This window comes from Humulus lupulus, chromosome 2 (genome assembly GCF_963169125.1).
Source record: "Humulus lupulus chromosome 2, drHumLupu1.1, whole genome shotgun sequence".
In the NCBI taxonomy this organism is placed as follows: domain Eukaryota; kingdom Viridiplantae; phylum Streptophyta; class Magnoliopsida; order Rosales; family Cannabaceae; genus Humulus; species Humulus lupulus.
The window spans coordinates 179,850,563-179,866,014 of record NC_084794.1 but is presented as its reverse complement, the minus strand read 5'-3'; the positions used below and the strand labels follow the sequence as shown (position 1 = coordinate 179,866,014).

Sequence of the window (15,452 nt, the reverse complement as noted above, 5' to 3'; positions counted from 1 at the left end):
TCAAATGTTGGATCAGCATAATAATTTGGTCAAATCCTTTAGAATGGCAAGGGATAGATTCAAAGCACAACCAGAATCTACGTTTCGTTTACGCCTCCTAAGTAGCAGGACAACAGATGGTCGTCAATACAATATGCCAACATCATCTGAAGTAGCATGCTTAATAGTTGGTGATTTTAGTGAAGCGAACTTCGAACGTGACGTTATTGTGGAGCACCGAACTAAAGGAATTCAGAGAATCACAGATCTGCATCCAAGTTTCATGTCTATGACGTACCCATTAATACACCTTTATGGTGAAGATGGATATAGACTTGGCATACCTTTGAGAGACGTAACTGAAAGCTCTTTTAAAAGGCAAAAGTTGACAATGAGGCAACATTATTGCTTTAGGTTGCAGTAAAGATTAAATGAGGGTCATACTCTTCTTCGATCTGGTAGACTACTGCAACAATATATAGTTGATTCTTACATGGCAATTGAAGAAGAAAGATTTCGTTGGATACGAAATAACCAAAAAAAACTCAGATCAGACCTTTTTTCTGGTTTAATGGACGCTATTCATCGTGGTGATTCAGATTGCTCAAAAGTGGGGAAATCAATTATTTTGCCTTCGTCACACACTGGGGGACCACGATATAGAGTACAAAATTATCAAGATGCTATGGCAATTTGTAAATGGGCAGGATATCCTGATTTATTTCTTACTTTCACTTGCAATCCAAAGTGGCCAGAAATAAATGATATGATCCATTTAATAGGCCAAAAAGATGATAACAATAGGGTCGATATCATATGCAGAGTATTTGAGATAAAGTTATTCCAACTAATGCACGATCTGAAAAAAGAACAACCGTTTGGAAAGATAATCGCATGTAAGTTTATTTCACATTTGTATCCACAACGAACTCAACTCAATTGTTTATAAAAAATGTTTTTACCAACAATAATTTCACAATTCCCACCAAAATTTCTAAATTTTAAGTTTTTATTTATGTTGTCGCAGGTATATACACAATTGAGTTCCAAAAAAGAGGACTACCTCATGCACACATACTACTTTTCTTGCATTCGACATTGAAAAATCCTTCAGCAGACCATATTGATAATATAATAAGCGCGGAAATCCCGGACTTAAATGTTGATCCTGATGGTTATAATGCCGTCAATAAATTTATGATTCATGGACCTTGTGGAAAACTTAATTCAAACTCTCCATGTATGATGCAAGATAGGTGCACAAAACATTTTCCAAAAAAATTCAATGATCAAATCACCATCGACACAGATGGCTTTCCAGTCTACAAAAGGAGAAATACAGGTATTCATGTCGAAAAGAAAAGTGTCATTTTAGATAATCGATATGTAGTCCCTTATCACAGGAATTTGGTTGTCAAATTTGATGCACATATTAATGTCGAGGTTTGCAATTACTCTAGATCAGTCAAATACCTTTTCAAATATGTTCATAAAGGGTTTGACAGAACTACTGCAACAATGGAATCTATTGACACTGCCAAAGAAATAGATGAGATAAAAACATATTTGGATTGCAGATATATCTCGGCAACTGAAGCTTGCTGGAGAATATTCCAATTTGACATACATTACAGACACCCAGCAGTTGAAGGATTACCATTCCATTTACCTGGAGAGCACACAGTAATATTCGAAGAAAACAAATGTGTTGAAAATGTTGTTTGCATACCTGGAATAGAAAAAACAAAGTTCACTCAATGGTTGGAGGCAAACAAGAATTATGATGATGCACTAGAGCTAACTTATTCGGATTTCCCTATAAGTTGGGTTTGGAATTCAAAGGAGAAAACATGGACTAGGAGAAAAAATGGATTGGCAATTGGAAGAATTTACTTCGCGCATCCTTTGATTGGAGAACGCTTCTATTTGAGAATGTTGTTAAATTTTGTCAAAGGGAGCACTTCTTATGAAAGTATTAGAACAATAAATGGGGTGACATATCCTAATTTTAAAGGCGCATGCTATGCTTTGGGATTGTTAGACGATGATAAAGAGTGGATAGATTGCTTGACTGAAGCTGCAATATGGGCAACTGGAAAAGAATTAAGACATCTTTTCGTCACGATACTCATTCACTGTCAGAATTCTAATGCATCACAACTTTGGAAATCTAATTATATTGCATTGTCAGAAGACATAACTTCATTACAAAGGAAGAGATTTATAATGAATGATCTTAAGTTAACTGAACAACAAGTTGAAGCATACACATTGTTCGAGATTGAAAGTATCATGCTGAAGATGGGAAAAAGTTTGAAAGATATAGATGGAATGCCCCTGCCTAATCCATCTTTGATAAGAGACTCGGGTAATAGATTGGTTAATGAAGAGCTTGATTATGACCGAGATCAATTAAAGATATTGCATGAGAAATCATTTGCTGCTCTAAATCCTTTCCAAAAATCAGCTTATAAAGCAATAGTACATTCAGTAGAGAATGAACAAGGCAATTTATTTTTTATCAATGGACATGGTGGTACTGGTAAACCATTTTTCTGGAATACAATAACTGCAAAGCTCAGATCACAATAAAAAATAGTCTTGCCTGTAGCAACTTCAGGCATAGCTGCTTTGTTATTGCCTAATGGTAGGACAACTCATTCACGATTTCATATTCCCTTGAATGTTACAGCAGAGTCGACTTGTGAAATTCGACAAGGCACCATACTAGCTGGACTTCTTATGAAAACTTCTTTGATTATTTGGGATGAAGCACCTATGGCAAATAAGTTCAGCTTTGAAGCTTTGGATAAGACTTTAAGAGATATTCTAAGAACAAGGTTTGAAAATAGCTCTAACAAACCTTTTGGAGGACTTACAATAGTGTGTGGTGGTGATTTCCGACAAATATTACCAGTTGTCCCAAAAGGTACAAGAGCTGATATTGTTGATGCTTCTCTTAACTCGTCATATTTGTGGCCATTTTTCAAAATATATGAGCTCAACCAAAATATGAGGCTATATAATGGAAGCTTGACTGGTTTTGAGGCTGCTAAAATAGTTTCTTTTGACAAATGGATGTTGCAGATTGGAGATGGTTCATTATATGATGACATTGATAGACAATTAATTAAGCTTCCTTCTGATATCACCATAAATCCATCTCAAGATCCAATGAAATCCATAATTAAAGTTATCTACCCATCACTTTTACAAAAGTACAACGATCCTACATATTTGACAGAAAGAGCAATATTAACACCAAAAAATAAAATGGTCTATGAACTAAATGAGATGATTATGAATATTATACCAGGTGAAGGGAGAACATATTTTAGCTCAGACAGTATATGCAAAGCAAGTGTAAAGACAAATGATGAAGATCTTTTGTATCCAGCTGAATTTTTGCATGGTTTGAAATTTAATGGCATCCCTAATCATGAGATGCGACTTAAGGAAGGTGCTCCTGTAATGCTCCTTAGAAATCTAAATCAAACAGAAGGCCTATGCAATGGCACAAGATTGATTATCAGGCATCTTGGTAAATAGTCCATTAGAGGCGACATCATTTCTGGAACAAATATTGGTGAAAATGTCACAATTCCAAGAATTATCATGTCTCCCAATGAATCAAGATGGCCATTCAAGCTTAATAGACGACAACTTCCCTTGGCACCATGTTTTGCCATGACAATCAACAAAAGCCAAGGACAATCTCTTAAACATGTTGGCTTGTACCTCCCTAAGCAAGTATTCACCCACGGTCAATTATATGTTGCTGTGTCCCGAGTTACTACAAGAGAATGATTGATCATACTAAATGCTGATGATGAGGTGGGAGACCCAACCTTAATTAAAAATATTGTTTACAAAGACGTATTTCAAAATATCCACTCATAAAAAATCTATTTATTCTAGAAAATGATATAGTATCCTTATTCATGTCCTTCAAATTCTTACCTTATAAGGTATAAATTTTACTGGTTTCAATAAAATAAATTCTCCATTCTTGCTATTGTACATAGTTTAATTCTATCTTTAGCAATATATATATTTTGAAGCTACATGTGTTTATATTATTGTAAATTACAATATCAACTTCATTACACAAACATAATAGTAAAAAAAATATGAGTATTAACTAATTTCAATATTATTCCTTACCTTATTTGTTTCACAACTTATCTAATCAAAATAATACTAAATATGATTTTTTTCCCCAAATCGTGAATTACATTAACTCTTTTATTTATTTACTAAATATAATATTCATTGTTAGTCTAAAATGAATCAACAAATATATATATATATAAACATATAAATGATTCTCAAATATCAAAAGGTCATGATTCATTCTATGTTACTCATTTAGTGAAAATGTTAACAACTCCTTAAGTTATAAATTCTAAATATATATATATAAAACTTAAAATTTTTACAAAAAAAAAACCAAAATCTTATTTTCCAAAAAATAATTATAATACTAATTAATATAAACACCGCGCGAGGCGCAGTTATATTGCCTAGTTTAAGTTTATAATATGAATAATTTTTTTTACAAAAAAATTACGACCTGTCTTCTTATGTAGTTGGTGTTTCAATTAAAAAAAAAACACACGCAGATTATTTCACCAATTGATTTTTTTTTTCAAGTTTTTAAAAAAATAGTTAATGTTAAAAAATATATTACTTTTTGTCAAAAAAATATATAATACTTATTTTTTTAGAAAATACTATATGTTCAATTTAAAAAAAAAGTAATTTGTCAAAAAAAAAAGTAAACTAAATTAGATAGAACTAAAATTGAAAAATAAATATTGATGTTTTATAAGTGTTAAAAAATTAAGTTAAATATTTTTTTAAAGAAATTTAGAATTTAACATATGGTGTAATTTTTTCTCTCCTATTACATTAAAAAAACCCTGAAACAAATCATTTGTAAAGGAAATATGATGATGAGAAAAACAATTGTTTTAATAAATAAAAGAGATATTTATCGTAAAATTACTCAAATTATTAACTTTTAATATTTAAGTACTTAAGGGGACATTTAGGTATTTATGCATAATGTAGGTTCATATATCTAAAAAAATATTATCATTTACCAAAATTCCAAAATAATTTTCATTTTTTTAGCCTCCATCTCTCTTCTCTCCTTTTTGGAGTCACCCTTTAATTTTTTAGAGAGTCATGACAGCTACCACAAAACTATCATCACCACCAATTTTTTTTTGAAAAAACGTCCCTAACTTTGGCATCCTCTTCCCTTTTTTTATTCTCTCTTTCTTCCTCTTTCTTAAAGTATCCATAGAGACTAAAATAAAATACCCGATGATAATTTTAATGATATAAAACTTAAACCTACTAAAAGTTCAATTAAGACACTAATTTATGCATTTTGAATAAATCTGTGCACGTTTTTTTTTTTTTTTTTAAATTTTTTTTCACAATTTTTTATATCTGAAACGTAAAAGCTTGCAAAAAATTCGATATACCTCGATACACCTTGATGCCCAGTTCGATGGACCCTTAAAAATCATGATTTTCATGAAAAAAAAACATCTGCCTCGACACACCTTGATGCCACCTCGACATGCCTCGACACACCTTGATGCAATTCATACAAAGTGCATAACTTTTCACTCGAGTGTCCGTTTGAGGTGATTTTTTTTTTTTAAATTTGGGTATTTTTTTGTGATCTACACGCCAGAGATATGTACACACATTTGGGAAGTTTAAAGCTTGAAGACATACCCAACTTTGAAAATATATGGGTATTATTTTGAACTTTGAGATGTTTTCAAGCTTTTAACTTTTCAAATGTGTGTATACACATCTTAGATATGTAGATCACAAAAAAATACTTAAATTCAAAAAACAAATCACCTCAAACGAACACCTCTTTCTATGAATTGCATCAAGTTGCATCGAGGTGTGTCGAAGCATGTCAAGGCATGTCGAGGTGGCATCGAGGCAAATTGTGTTTTCATGAAAATCATGATTTTTATGATATACCTCAATACACCTCAATATGCCTCGATACCTAGCTCGATGGGCTCTTAAAAATCATAATTTTCATGAAAAAAACCATATGCCTCGATACCACCTCGACATGCATCGATACACCTCGTTGCAATTCATAGAAAGTGCATAACTTTTCACTTGGGTGTCCGTTTGAGGTATTTTTTTTTAATTTGGGTATTTTTTTTGATCTACACATCTAAGATGTGTACACATACATTTGGGAAGTTGAAAGCTTGAAAACATCCCAAAGTACAAACCAATACCCATATATTTTCAAAGTTGGGTGTGCTTTCAAGCTTTCAACTCCCCAAATATGTGTGTACACATTTAAGACGTGTAGATCACAAAAAAAAAAAAAACCTCAGATTAAAAAAAAATCACCTTAAACGGACATCCAAGTAAAAAATTATGCACTTTTTATGAATTGCATCGAGGTGTGTCGAGGCATGTCGAGGTGACATCGAGGTGTGTTGAGATAGATGATTTTTTTTTAATGAAAATCATGATTTTTAAGGGTCCATTGAGTTGGACATCGAGGTACATCGATGTGTATTGATATATATTGAGTTTTCTGTAAGTTTTTACGTTTCAGATCTAAAAAATTGTGAAAAAAAATTACAAAATAGAAAACCATAAAATCATGCAGAGATCTATTTGAAATGCATAAATTAGTGTCATAATCGAACTTTTAGTGAGTTTAAGTTTTATATTATCAAAAACTATCATGAGACATTTTATTTTAGTCTCCATGGATACTTTAAGAGAGAAGAAGAAAGAGAGAAGAAAAAAAAAGGGAGGAGGATGCTAAAGTTGATGACGTTTTTCAAAGAAATTTGGTGGTGACTGTCATGACTCTCGAGAGAATCCAATGGTGACTCGAAAGAGAGAGAATAGAGATGGAGGCTAAAAAAATGCAAAAAATATTTTTGGAAACCAAATAAATAGTAGTATTATTTTGGAATGTTGGTAAATGATGATATTTTTTTTGGATATATGAACCTATACTATGCATAAATACCCAAATTTCTCTACCTAAGTTATTCATCTATATTTTGTTGTAGTGGTTTATTTTGCTATTAAGTGGACCAAATAGTATATCTCATAATTTGCTACTTTTGAGGCATATATATATTAAATTAATTACTTTCACTCTTAACAGTTAAAATTAACCGCCGCAACAAAACGTGTAAAGATAAAAAAATATCTTTAAGTAATTAAGTGCTAGAACTTCTAATTTGATTAACTTTTGCCGCAAATATTCCCAAATAAAGAAAAACAAAAGTAGGAAACTGATATAGGACCCGGTTAGAAGAGGAAGAGAGGAAGAGTAAGAGGAAGAGGAATACGCGTTAGCGTAGATCTGTAGCTTGTTTGAGTAACGATGGAATCCGACGAAGAGAAGCAGCCATGGATCCCTCTGAGGCAGCGGCCAGAGTGGTCCGACGTCACTCCCATCCCACAAAACGACGGTCCAAACCCAGTCGTTCCCATAGCCTACAAGGACCAGTTCACTGAGACCATGGACTATTTTCGAGCCCTCTTCCATGCCGATGAGCGCTCCCCTCGAGCCCTCCGTCTCACCTCCGAAGCCATCTTACTTAACCCCGGCAACTACACTGTTCGTATTCCCTCATTATTTATTTTTCTTTTTTTATTGTTTGGTTGCCAAGAACATCAGGGCCAAGTGTCTCACGGAAACTGAAGTTGAGATTTTCTTTTCTTTTTGGAATTGATGTTTGTAGGTATGGCAATGGAGGCGTCTAATTCTTGAGGCTCTCAACTTTGATTTACACACCGAATTGGATTTCACTGATGCTATTGCCAAGAGTAACTCCAAGAATTATCAGTTGTGGTGAGCTCTACTCGTTATTTCTTTTAGCTGTTAGATCCGAACACATGAGAATTCAGTAATACCAATCTTGCCTAAGAAACAAAATCTTGTTTCATAGTATCGATTATCCTTTATTTTGGAAATTTCCTCCTTTGAACTATTTGAAAAATTTAGAACTCGTGAGAACAAGTAATGGGAAGGGAATGGAACCATCGAAGATTGAATATAGAAGATTCTAACTTTGGGCTGACTATTTCTCATTTCTTAACTTACACAGTATTTGGAGCCCGTTTGCAATTTTTTTCTTGATTTAAGTTGCTGACTCTTTTCTTTTTCATATTATGCCTTTATATAACTTGATCCTAAAATAAATCCATTGAACGAATTTAAGAATATCAATATTCAGCTGTTCAAAATAAGTTATTGTCTGTGTATTCCTACCTGAGCTTGAAATGAGAGTTATGCTCAGAAACTAAAAGGGTTTTTATAGTAAATAAATAAAAAGATGAGAATCTCTGATGGTATATGGATGTTACTAAAATAAGAAATTTGTTAACCTTGTTTGTTTTAATTGGTCATAGAATTTAAACAAATGCAAGTTTAAGAAGTCTTTTTTTATTCTTTCTATAAGGGTGATGTACGAATTCAATTGAGCTATCTGGACAAATCAGACTTGACATAAAGTATTGGTGTTTCTAATATCCATCAGCCTATGTTTCAATAGGATTTTTTTTTTTTTTTTATATATTTTGTGTGCTTGCATTTGGCTTCTTGCTTTTTTCTTTAGTTGATGGATTCCTTAGCCAGAAATTATGTGTTGGGTGAGATGAATAAAGTGCTTGATTTTTATATGTTCTTTTGAGTAATTGTTATATACTCATTCTATCCTGGTGTCCTTTTTTTTTGGTCTACTTATAATTCCCAATTTTGACGAGACCACAGTTTGGTTTTATAGATTTAGATGTAAACATTAGACTTAGGTTTCTTTTGTTATATTTATAGGGATGCAAGGTCTTGAATTCCTAATTGACCTGTGGTCTTTTGTTTAGTTCTGCTGTTGTAAGTGTGAGCAAAAAAACTTGACAATGAAATGAAATGTTCTTGCTGACATTAACTTCTTAAGGACTTCCTGTTAAAGCATGTGCTTTCTAATGAAGTTTATAGTCAACATGTTCCAAAGTCTCCCCTAAATCTCATTTGGAGTTTTCTCTAGTTATTTTATTCTTCTAATCCTGATGACAGATACTTATAGGCATCATAGACGGTGGGTTGCTGAGAAATTGGGAACTATTGCTACAAGCAAGGAGCTTGAGTTTACCAAGAAGATACTTTCTCTTGATGCTAAACATTATCATGCGTGGTCTCATAGACAGGTTTGTGTTTATTACTGTTACCATTGAGCATAAAGTTACATATGATGAAGATAAAGTTTATCCGATGTAACTTGTTCACTTTTACACATGTGTTATGTGTACATAACTGGATATATGCTTTGACCATATTTTTAACTGCCACTCGAGGTTTGTTCGTTGATTTGTTTATATGATAATTGCAGTGGGTTCTTCAGGCACTAGGAGGGTGGGAAGACGAACTTAACTATTGTGATGACCTCATTGAAGAAGATATATATAATAATTCTGCTTGGAACCAGGTATAGTACAATGATATTGTGTGACAAACTAGTTTTTTGTGCTACACATGATTTTTCCTATGAAGGGGTTAAGAGTTACACATAGGGAACTTGATGTGGCTTTTCAATCAAATTTGCAACATTGGTTTACAACTTGTGTAAAGCTTATTTAGAAACCTCACGATAGACACTCTTACTTTATATTAATTATTCAATGCTACTATCAAGCTCGTAAGTTTTGCTAAATACTCTTCATACTCATAAGTGTAGATTAGCCCAAAATGTTTGCTATTACAGTATCTACTACAATAGCGAAGTATTTGGTATGTTCAATAGTTGATCAAAATAGAAACTCGAGTTACAGTTGATACACAGTCTCTATTATTTTTAACATTACTAGGAGTTTTCAATATTCTGATCTGGGCATATTAAGTTGCATTTTGGTGGACTAATGGATCTTGTGTATCTTTTGTGTGATAGAGATATTTTGTTATTACAAGATCTCCCATCCTGGGAGGCCTAAATGCAATGAGAGAATCTGAAGTGAAATATACTGTTAAAGCCATCATAACCCGCCCCGATAATGAGAGTTCGTGGAGATATCTTCGAGGGCTTTATAAAGACGACAACCAGTCTTGGGTGAATGATCCCCAAATCTCTTCAGTGTGCTTGAAAGTTTTGAGCACTAAAACCAACATTGTCTTTGCTTTGAGCACGCTCTTGGATCTTATCTCCCATGGTTTTCAACCAAACAAAGAGTTGAGAGACATTGTCAATGCAATAGGTAGTCCGGAATCAGATTCTGACTTGGCAAGTACAATGTGCGCTGTGTTGGAAAAGGAGGACTCGATTCGAGCTGACTACTGGATGTGGCGCAAGAGCAAGCTTCCTCGAGCATCTTGATTATAATTTTACTCCACTGATGAACAATTATATCCAATCTTATTACTACACATTTTATAGTACAGTTTGAAAGATTTCTCATCGGGCTATGTTTTCTTTTCCTATATTTGGATATAAGACTGACTGCTAAACACACAAAAAATGTCAAGGCTTATTATTATTATTATTATTGCAAATTAGTGTCCAATTTTTTTTTTTTTTTAATTTTGACGCAAACATATCTCTAAAAACAACGGTACGGTCGTCATCTTTTGTGTGTTAAGAAATTCCTTTCTAACCTTCCTATTTTTTTTCGAAGCCATGAGCGACACATGAACCAAACATAACTCGTGAGGAGAGAGAACGAGTTAGCCACATTTTTCAAACTCTAACATTATAATTGAGGACACCATCTACAATGAGTTCAACAATTTTGAAGTAGAAACTAAAATTTAGCCGATTTATTTTATTTTGTTATGCTCGAGTGCAAATAAACAAAATATATATTAGTAAATCAAAATTAAATGAATGATTAACAAAAACATAATAAAAAATAACTTTATGGCCAATAATAATAACTATAATAATTATAAAAAATTAATAATAGATAAATTTTAAACACAAAAACTAAAATCATGGTGGATTCATCAAAGCCTAAATGGCTGAATAATCCCTCTGCTATGTCCAAACCTTTTCATGGCTGCTTTAAACCAGAAATTATGGAGGCTATGGTGTGATTTATAGTCTTAAATGGTTGATTGGATTGCGTATCCCCATTCATTATATTGAAACCGATTCACTATTAGTGGTTAAATGATTGTAGTCTTGTCATGCTCCTTTCTCCGAGTTTCATAGTTTGTTGTCTGATATCCAAAATGCCAGGAGTGCAGATTTCACATGTTTATCGGTCTACTAATACTGAAGCTCATACATTGGCTAAGTATGCTCTGTCGGTGGATACAAATAGTTTTTGGTTGGGAGTTACACCACCTCCTCTAGTGTTAGTTGTATTATGACTCTTTATTTAATATATTCGTTTTTATCCTAAAAAAACAAAATAAATTGAAATCATGACCAAAGAAAAGACGAATAAGAAAATAATTTTTATTCTTATAAAAAGATTTAAAAATAAACAAATAAGAAAATTAATACCTCAACAAAAAAAGAAAATTTTTTTTAAGTGTGATTTGCAATTACTTTCGTTGGTGAATCCTTCAAAGTCCATATCCTTTTCTTTTACCGTCATCTTTCAACATATGAAGCATGGTGGTCTTTCCAACATTATCAAGATCTAAGAACAAAATCTTAGCCTCTATATACTAGAGGTTAAGATATTTTAATAGAATCTATCCAATACAAGTACTAACATAAATAAAACTAGTTGATTGTTGTAATGATAAATTGTTCTTGCCCAAAACCAGCCCCAAAACCAAATAACCAATAACAAAGTGTGAGGGCATTTTGTCCTCATTTATAAGTACGATTAGTGATTTGCATAATAAGTAATTGTTAAAATATGATGAGTCACATGACTAACCGCGGGAAAAGAAGTACTTGTTTGTGTGCAGAGGGATCATTAAAATGCGTGTTTCGTTAAAATGCAAAGAGAAAGAAAACCCTGCAAGAGGCCATGCAGAGACAGAGGCTTCGGCCTCTGCACAGAGATAATCAATCCAAATAGGCTCGGGGAAAGTCGGTTATATTTGGTGGGAAACGAAACTTGGGATGGACACATGTACCAACAACAATAAGTATTTCTTAACCATTTCTTCCATTCTTTTTCTATAAATAACTGATTTCACTCGTAGCAAATGAGAGTTTCTTTTGAGTCTTTAAGATACGGTTGCTCTGCCAATATATAGAGTGAGAACTGACTTAAGGATCAAAGAGTTTTCTTCCAGGTACCCACTGCTAGTTCTTGTCAAAGATTGCTTTTGTCAAAGATTGTTCTTGCCAAAGATTGTTCTTGCCAAAGAACGATAGCAGAAGAAGCTCCTCCCGTAAGTTGATTAAGTCAACAGGGAGGTAAAGACAGAGAATGGTAGAATGAAGGCATAGAAAGAGAACTACACCCAGAGTTTCCATTTTAGGAAATTCCACATGCTCGGGAAAATTGACCCGAACAGTTGGCGCCGTCTATGGGAAAGCATCATAACTTAATTTTGTTGTTTTCTTGAACCTTTTTATTACAAGGAAGGCTGAAAACACAAGAAGAAAGAAGTTGAAAGCCATGTCACTAAGAAAATAAGGAGACGAAAAGTAAACGAGTGATCCATTGACACAAAAAAATTTCTCGCAGGAAATCCATAAGCTGATGGAGTCCATGAAGATAGTCCAAATGAGTGCAGATGAAACGTACAAAGAAATGACGACTCAACACGAGCGCACCATGGCAGATCTCGCCAAAAAGCAAGACCAAATAGGCTGCAGAAATGGCTCAAAGGCAGGAAAAGAAGACCGAGGAAATGGCTCACTTAAGAAAGGAAGATGACTCCAAAAATAGAAAGAAAAAGAACAGAAGAGAAGACGAGGGTACCCCTCAAACAAATCAGAACATAGAAGAACATGGAGAAAGCAACAACGAAGGAGCAGAAAAAGATGGTCAAAGCGATGCCGAAGAGCTACATGGCAAGGACAAAGAAAACAATGATGGATCAGGAAATAAGAAGACGGAGGCTACCGTACCTCAAAAGCCAACGAGGCTGGAACCCAACCCGGAGGTACTCCCTGATTGGAAAGAACAGATGTTGACAGAAGTCCTCGAAAAGATGGCGGGCAGCCAACCCCCAAGCACCGTAGAGTGGGCCTCAACGACCATTAGAGGAATTTACAAATCTCCGTTCGCAGATTGGATCACCAATGAACCAAAACCCAAAGACTTCGTTCTCCTGAACTTTACACTGCTTGATGGGAACTCAGATCTAGTTGACCATATCTTGCAATTCCAGCAGAAGATGGCCATGGAAACTGAAAACGAGGAGATTTGCTGCAAAGTGTTCTCTACTACCCTGACTGGGTCAGCTCTGTTGTGGTTTAGACAGCTTAAACCGCAATCCATCAACTCATTGCATGAGTTGGGAGATCAGTTCATGCTTCAATATGGAGGTAACATAGAGACACAAAAGATGATGGATGATTTGTACGCAATCAAGTAGGGGATTAGTGAACATCCTAAAGATTACCTGAAGAAAAACATGAAATTGGTTCATCAGATAAACCATGTGGATAAGAGGAAAATAACTAGGCTATTTCAGGAGAGCCTGCAGAAAGGATTGTTTTTGTGTGAAAAACTTTATTTATAACCTCCCAAGGAATTAATTGAAATCTAAATTAGAGCTGAAGGAGTTTTCTGAATCCTAAAGATCCGATAAGAAGAAGCAAAGAAGGCCGCACTAATATCCATTTTGAGTGCAGAAACTCAACAAAGGAATGGTGCAGGTACGGAAATGAGAGGAGATTTCTCGCAAAGGTCTGATTGCCAGCAGTCCCAAGCGCACGAGAAGAGGCAAACGTTCAATTATCCGCTCATAGAATGCAATACTACCATCAAGTAGATTTATTTGGAAAATAAAGCAAAGCACATTTGGCGTGAATAAAACAAAATCAGTACACCAGTGGAGAGGAGGGAAAAAACTATGTACTGCATATTTCATAAAGATATAGGTTATGTGACCAATGAGTGCCACGCCCTACAGAACCAGATCCAACACATGATGCTCCAAGGAGGAATGACACAATATGTCAAGAAGCCAGTCAAAGCTCAAGCATCACCCAATATCGCAGCAACATGATCAACCTCGTCTAGTATGGCGGTCACTATAACAAAAACCGGGGCACCGTCTACTTTGAATGGAAAGAAAATTTTGAACCAGATCCCGATGATACTAGGAGTTGCAAAGTCTGCCATCGAGACAAAAATCCTCACAAATTTAGTAAGAAAATGAGATATTTGCAGCACGAGGTTAATTTCATTATGCTCGAGGATAAGTACTTTCTAGCAGCATCGATAACTTTTACAAAAGAAGACCTCAAGAAAGACAGTCTACCGCATAATGATGCTCTAGTAATTTGATTGCAAGTGGGTGATTGCCAGCTGGGGCGAGTGCTTGTAGATGGAGGAAGCAGTGCTTACATACTGCTTCTAGAAGCTTTGCAGAAGATGGGCATATAATAATCTCGGATCCGACCATCCACCATATCAGTTTTGTTTTTTAGCAGCACCCGAGTGTATCCTCGAGGAGCGATAGAGTTACCGGTGACAGCCACAGAACAGACTATGAAGGTGGATTTTATCATAGTGGATGCACATTTAGGGTATAATGCCATTATGGACAAGGGATGGATGCACAGAATGGAAGGTGTGGTATCTACTAATGGGGGAGAGTGAGATAACATAACCTCAAAATTTAGAATATACACAAAAAATAGATTGACAGAGACTAAATAAAGATTGAGAAAGATTATGCAAACCCAAGCTGGTGAATGATATTCAACCTTGGTGAACCTTCAAAACCCTTGTAGAACTACCACTTTGAGCAAATTCTTATAACAATGCAAAAACACAAAACCAAGGCTTATACACGTTTCTTAATGCTGTCCCAATACTCTATTTCCTAACTACCATGGATGCTTTAGGACTTTTCTAGAAGGAAATGAGGATTGAGATTGAACAAGCCTTAAACTCACAAACTCAAGTACTTTCTTTATGAGTTCTTGGAGAAAACTTGAGATTCTTAGAGCTAGAAAGAGAGATGGTAGAGAGAGAGTGATCAATCCTTCCAAAACTTTATTTTGACCCTTATATAGAGTAGGCACATGCTGGTAATTGGTTTACCATGTGCGCAGCGGAAACCACAGAGTGTTGGGCTTAGAGATTTCAACATTGTTCTATTTAAAAAAACTTTAAATAATCGGATCCATTAACATGCAAAACATTAATCACAGAGAAATAATAAGATAATGATTTACCAGTTGAAGAACTATCAATAATCATTGCTATCTTTTTGCATCTCCAACGAACATCCAATCCAAAGTAGTCTTTGAAATACTCAGATCAAGATCTTCCAAGATGTATCTCTACACCTCAAGTTGCGTGTGGCCAAGTAG

At 34.4% G+C, this 15,452-nt stretch overlaps 2 protein-coding genes and 1 long non-coding RNA gene across 3 annotated transcripts; 2 read left to right on the top strand and 1 right to left on the bottom strand.

Moving 5' to 3' along the window:
- The first annotated feature begins 472 nt into the window (after positions 1-472).
- LOC133814965 (uncharacterized) lies at positions 473-3,528 on the top strand. The gene is made up of 3 exons (XM_062247866.1): positions 473-875; positions 1,007-2,521; positions 2,672-3,528. Exons 1-3 carry the CDS (start codon positions 473-475, stop codon positions 3,526-3,528), a joined length of 2,775 nt encoding a protein of 924 aa, XP_062103850.1.
- Positions 3,529-7,257: 3,729 nt separating this feature from the next.
- Positions 7,258-10,535, top strand: LOC133818766 (protein farnesyltransferase/geranylgeranyltransferase type-1 subunit alpha). Its single transcript, XM_062251802.1, has 5 exons — positions 7,258-7,621; positions 7,746-7,855; positions 9,087-9,207; positions 9,390-9,485; positions 9,945-10,535. Exons 1-5 carry the CDS (start codon positions 7,385-7,387, stop codon positions 10,365-10,367), a joined length of 987 nt encoding a protein of 328 aa, XP_062107786.1. The 5' UTR covers positions 7,258-7,384; the 3' UTR covers positions 10,368-10,535.
- A 1,252-nt stretch (positions 10,536-11,787) lies between these two features.
- On the bottom strand, positions 11,788-14,662 carry LOC133818765 (uncharacterized). Its single transcript, XR_009886104.1, has 2 exons — positions 14,393-14,662; positions 11,788-14,246 (listed from the first exon to the last, which is right to left on the bottom strand). It is a non-coding gene; the product is annotated as an uncharacterized LOC133818765 (long non-coding RNA).
- Between the last annotated feature and the right edge of the window lie 790 nt (positions 14,663-15,452).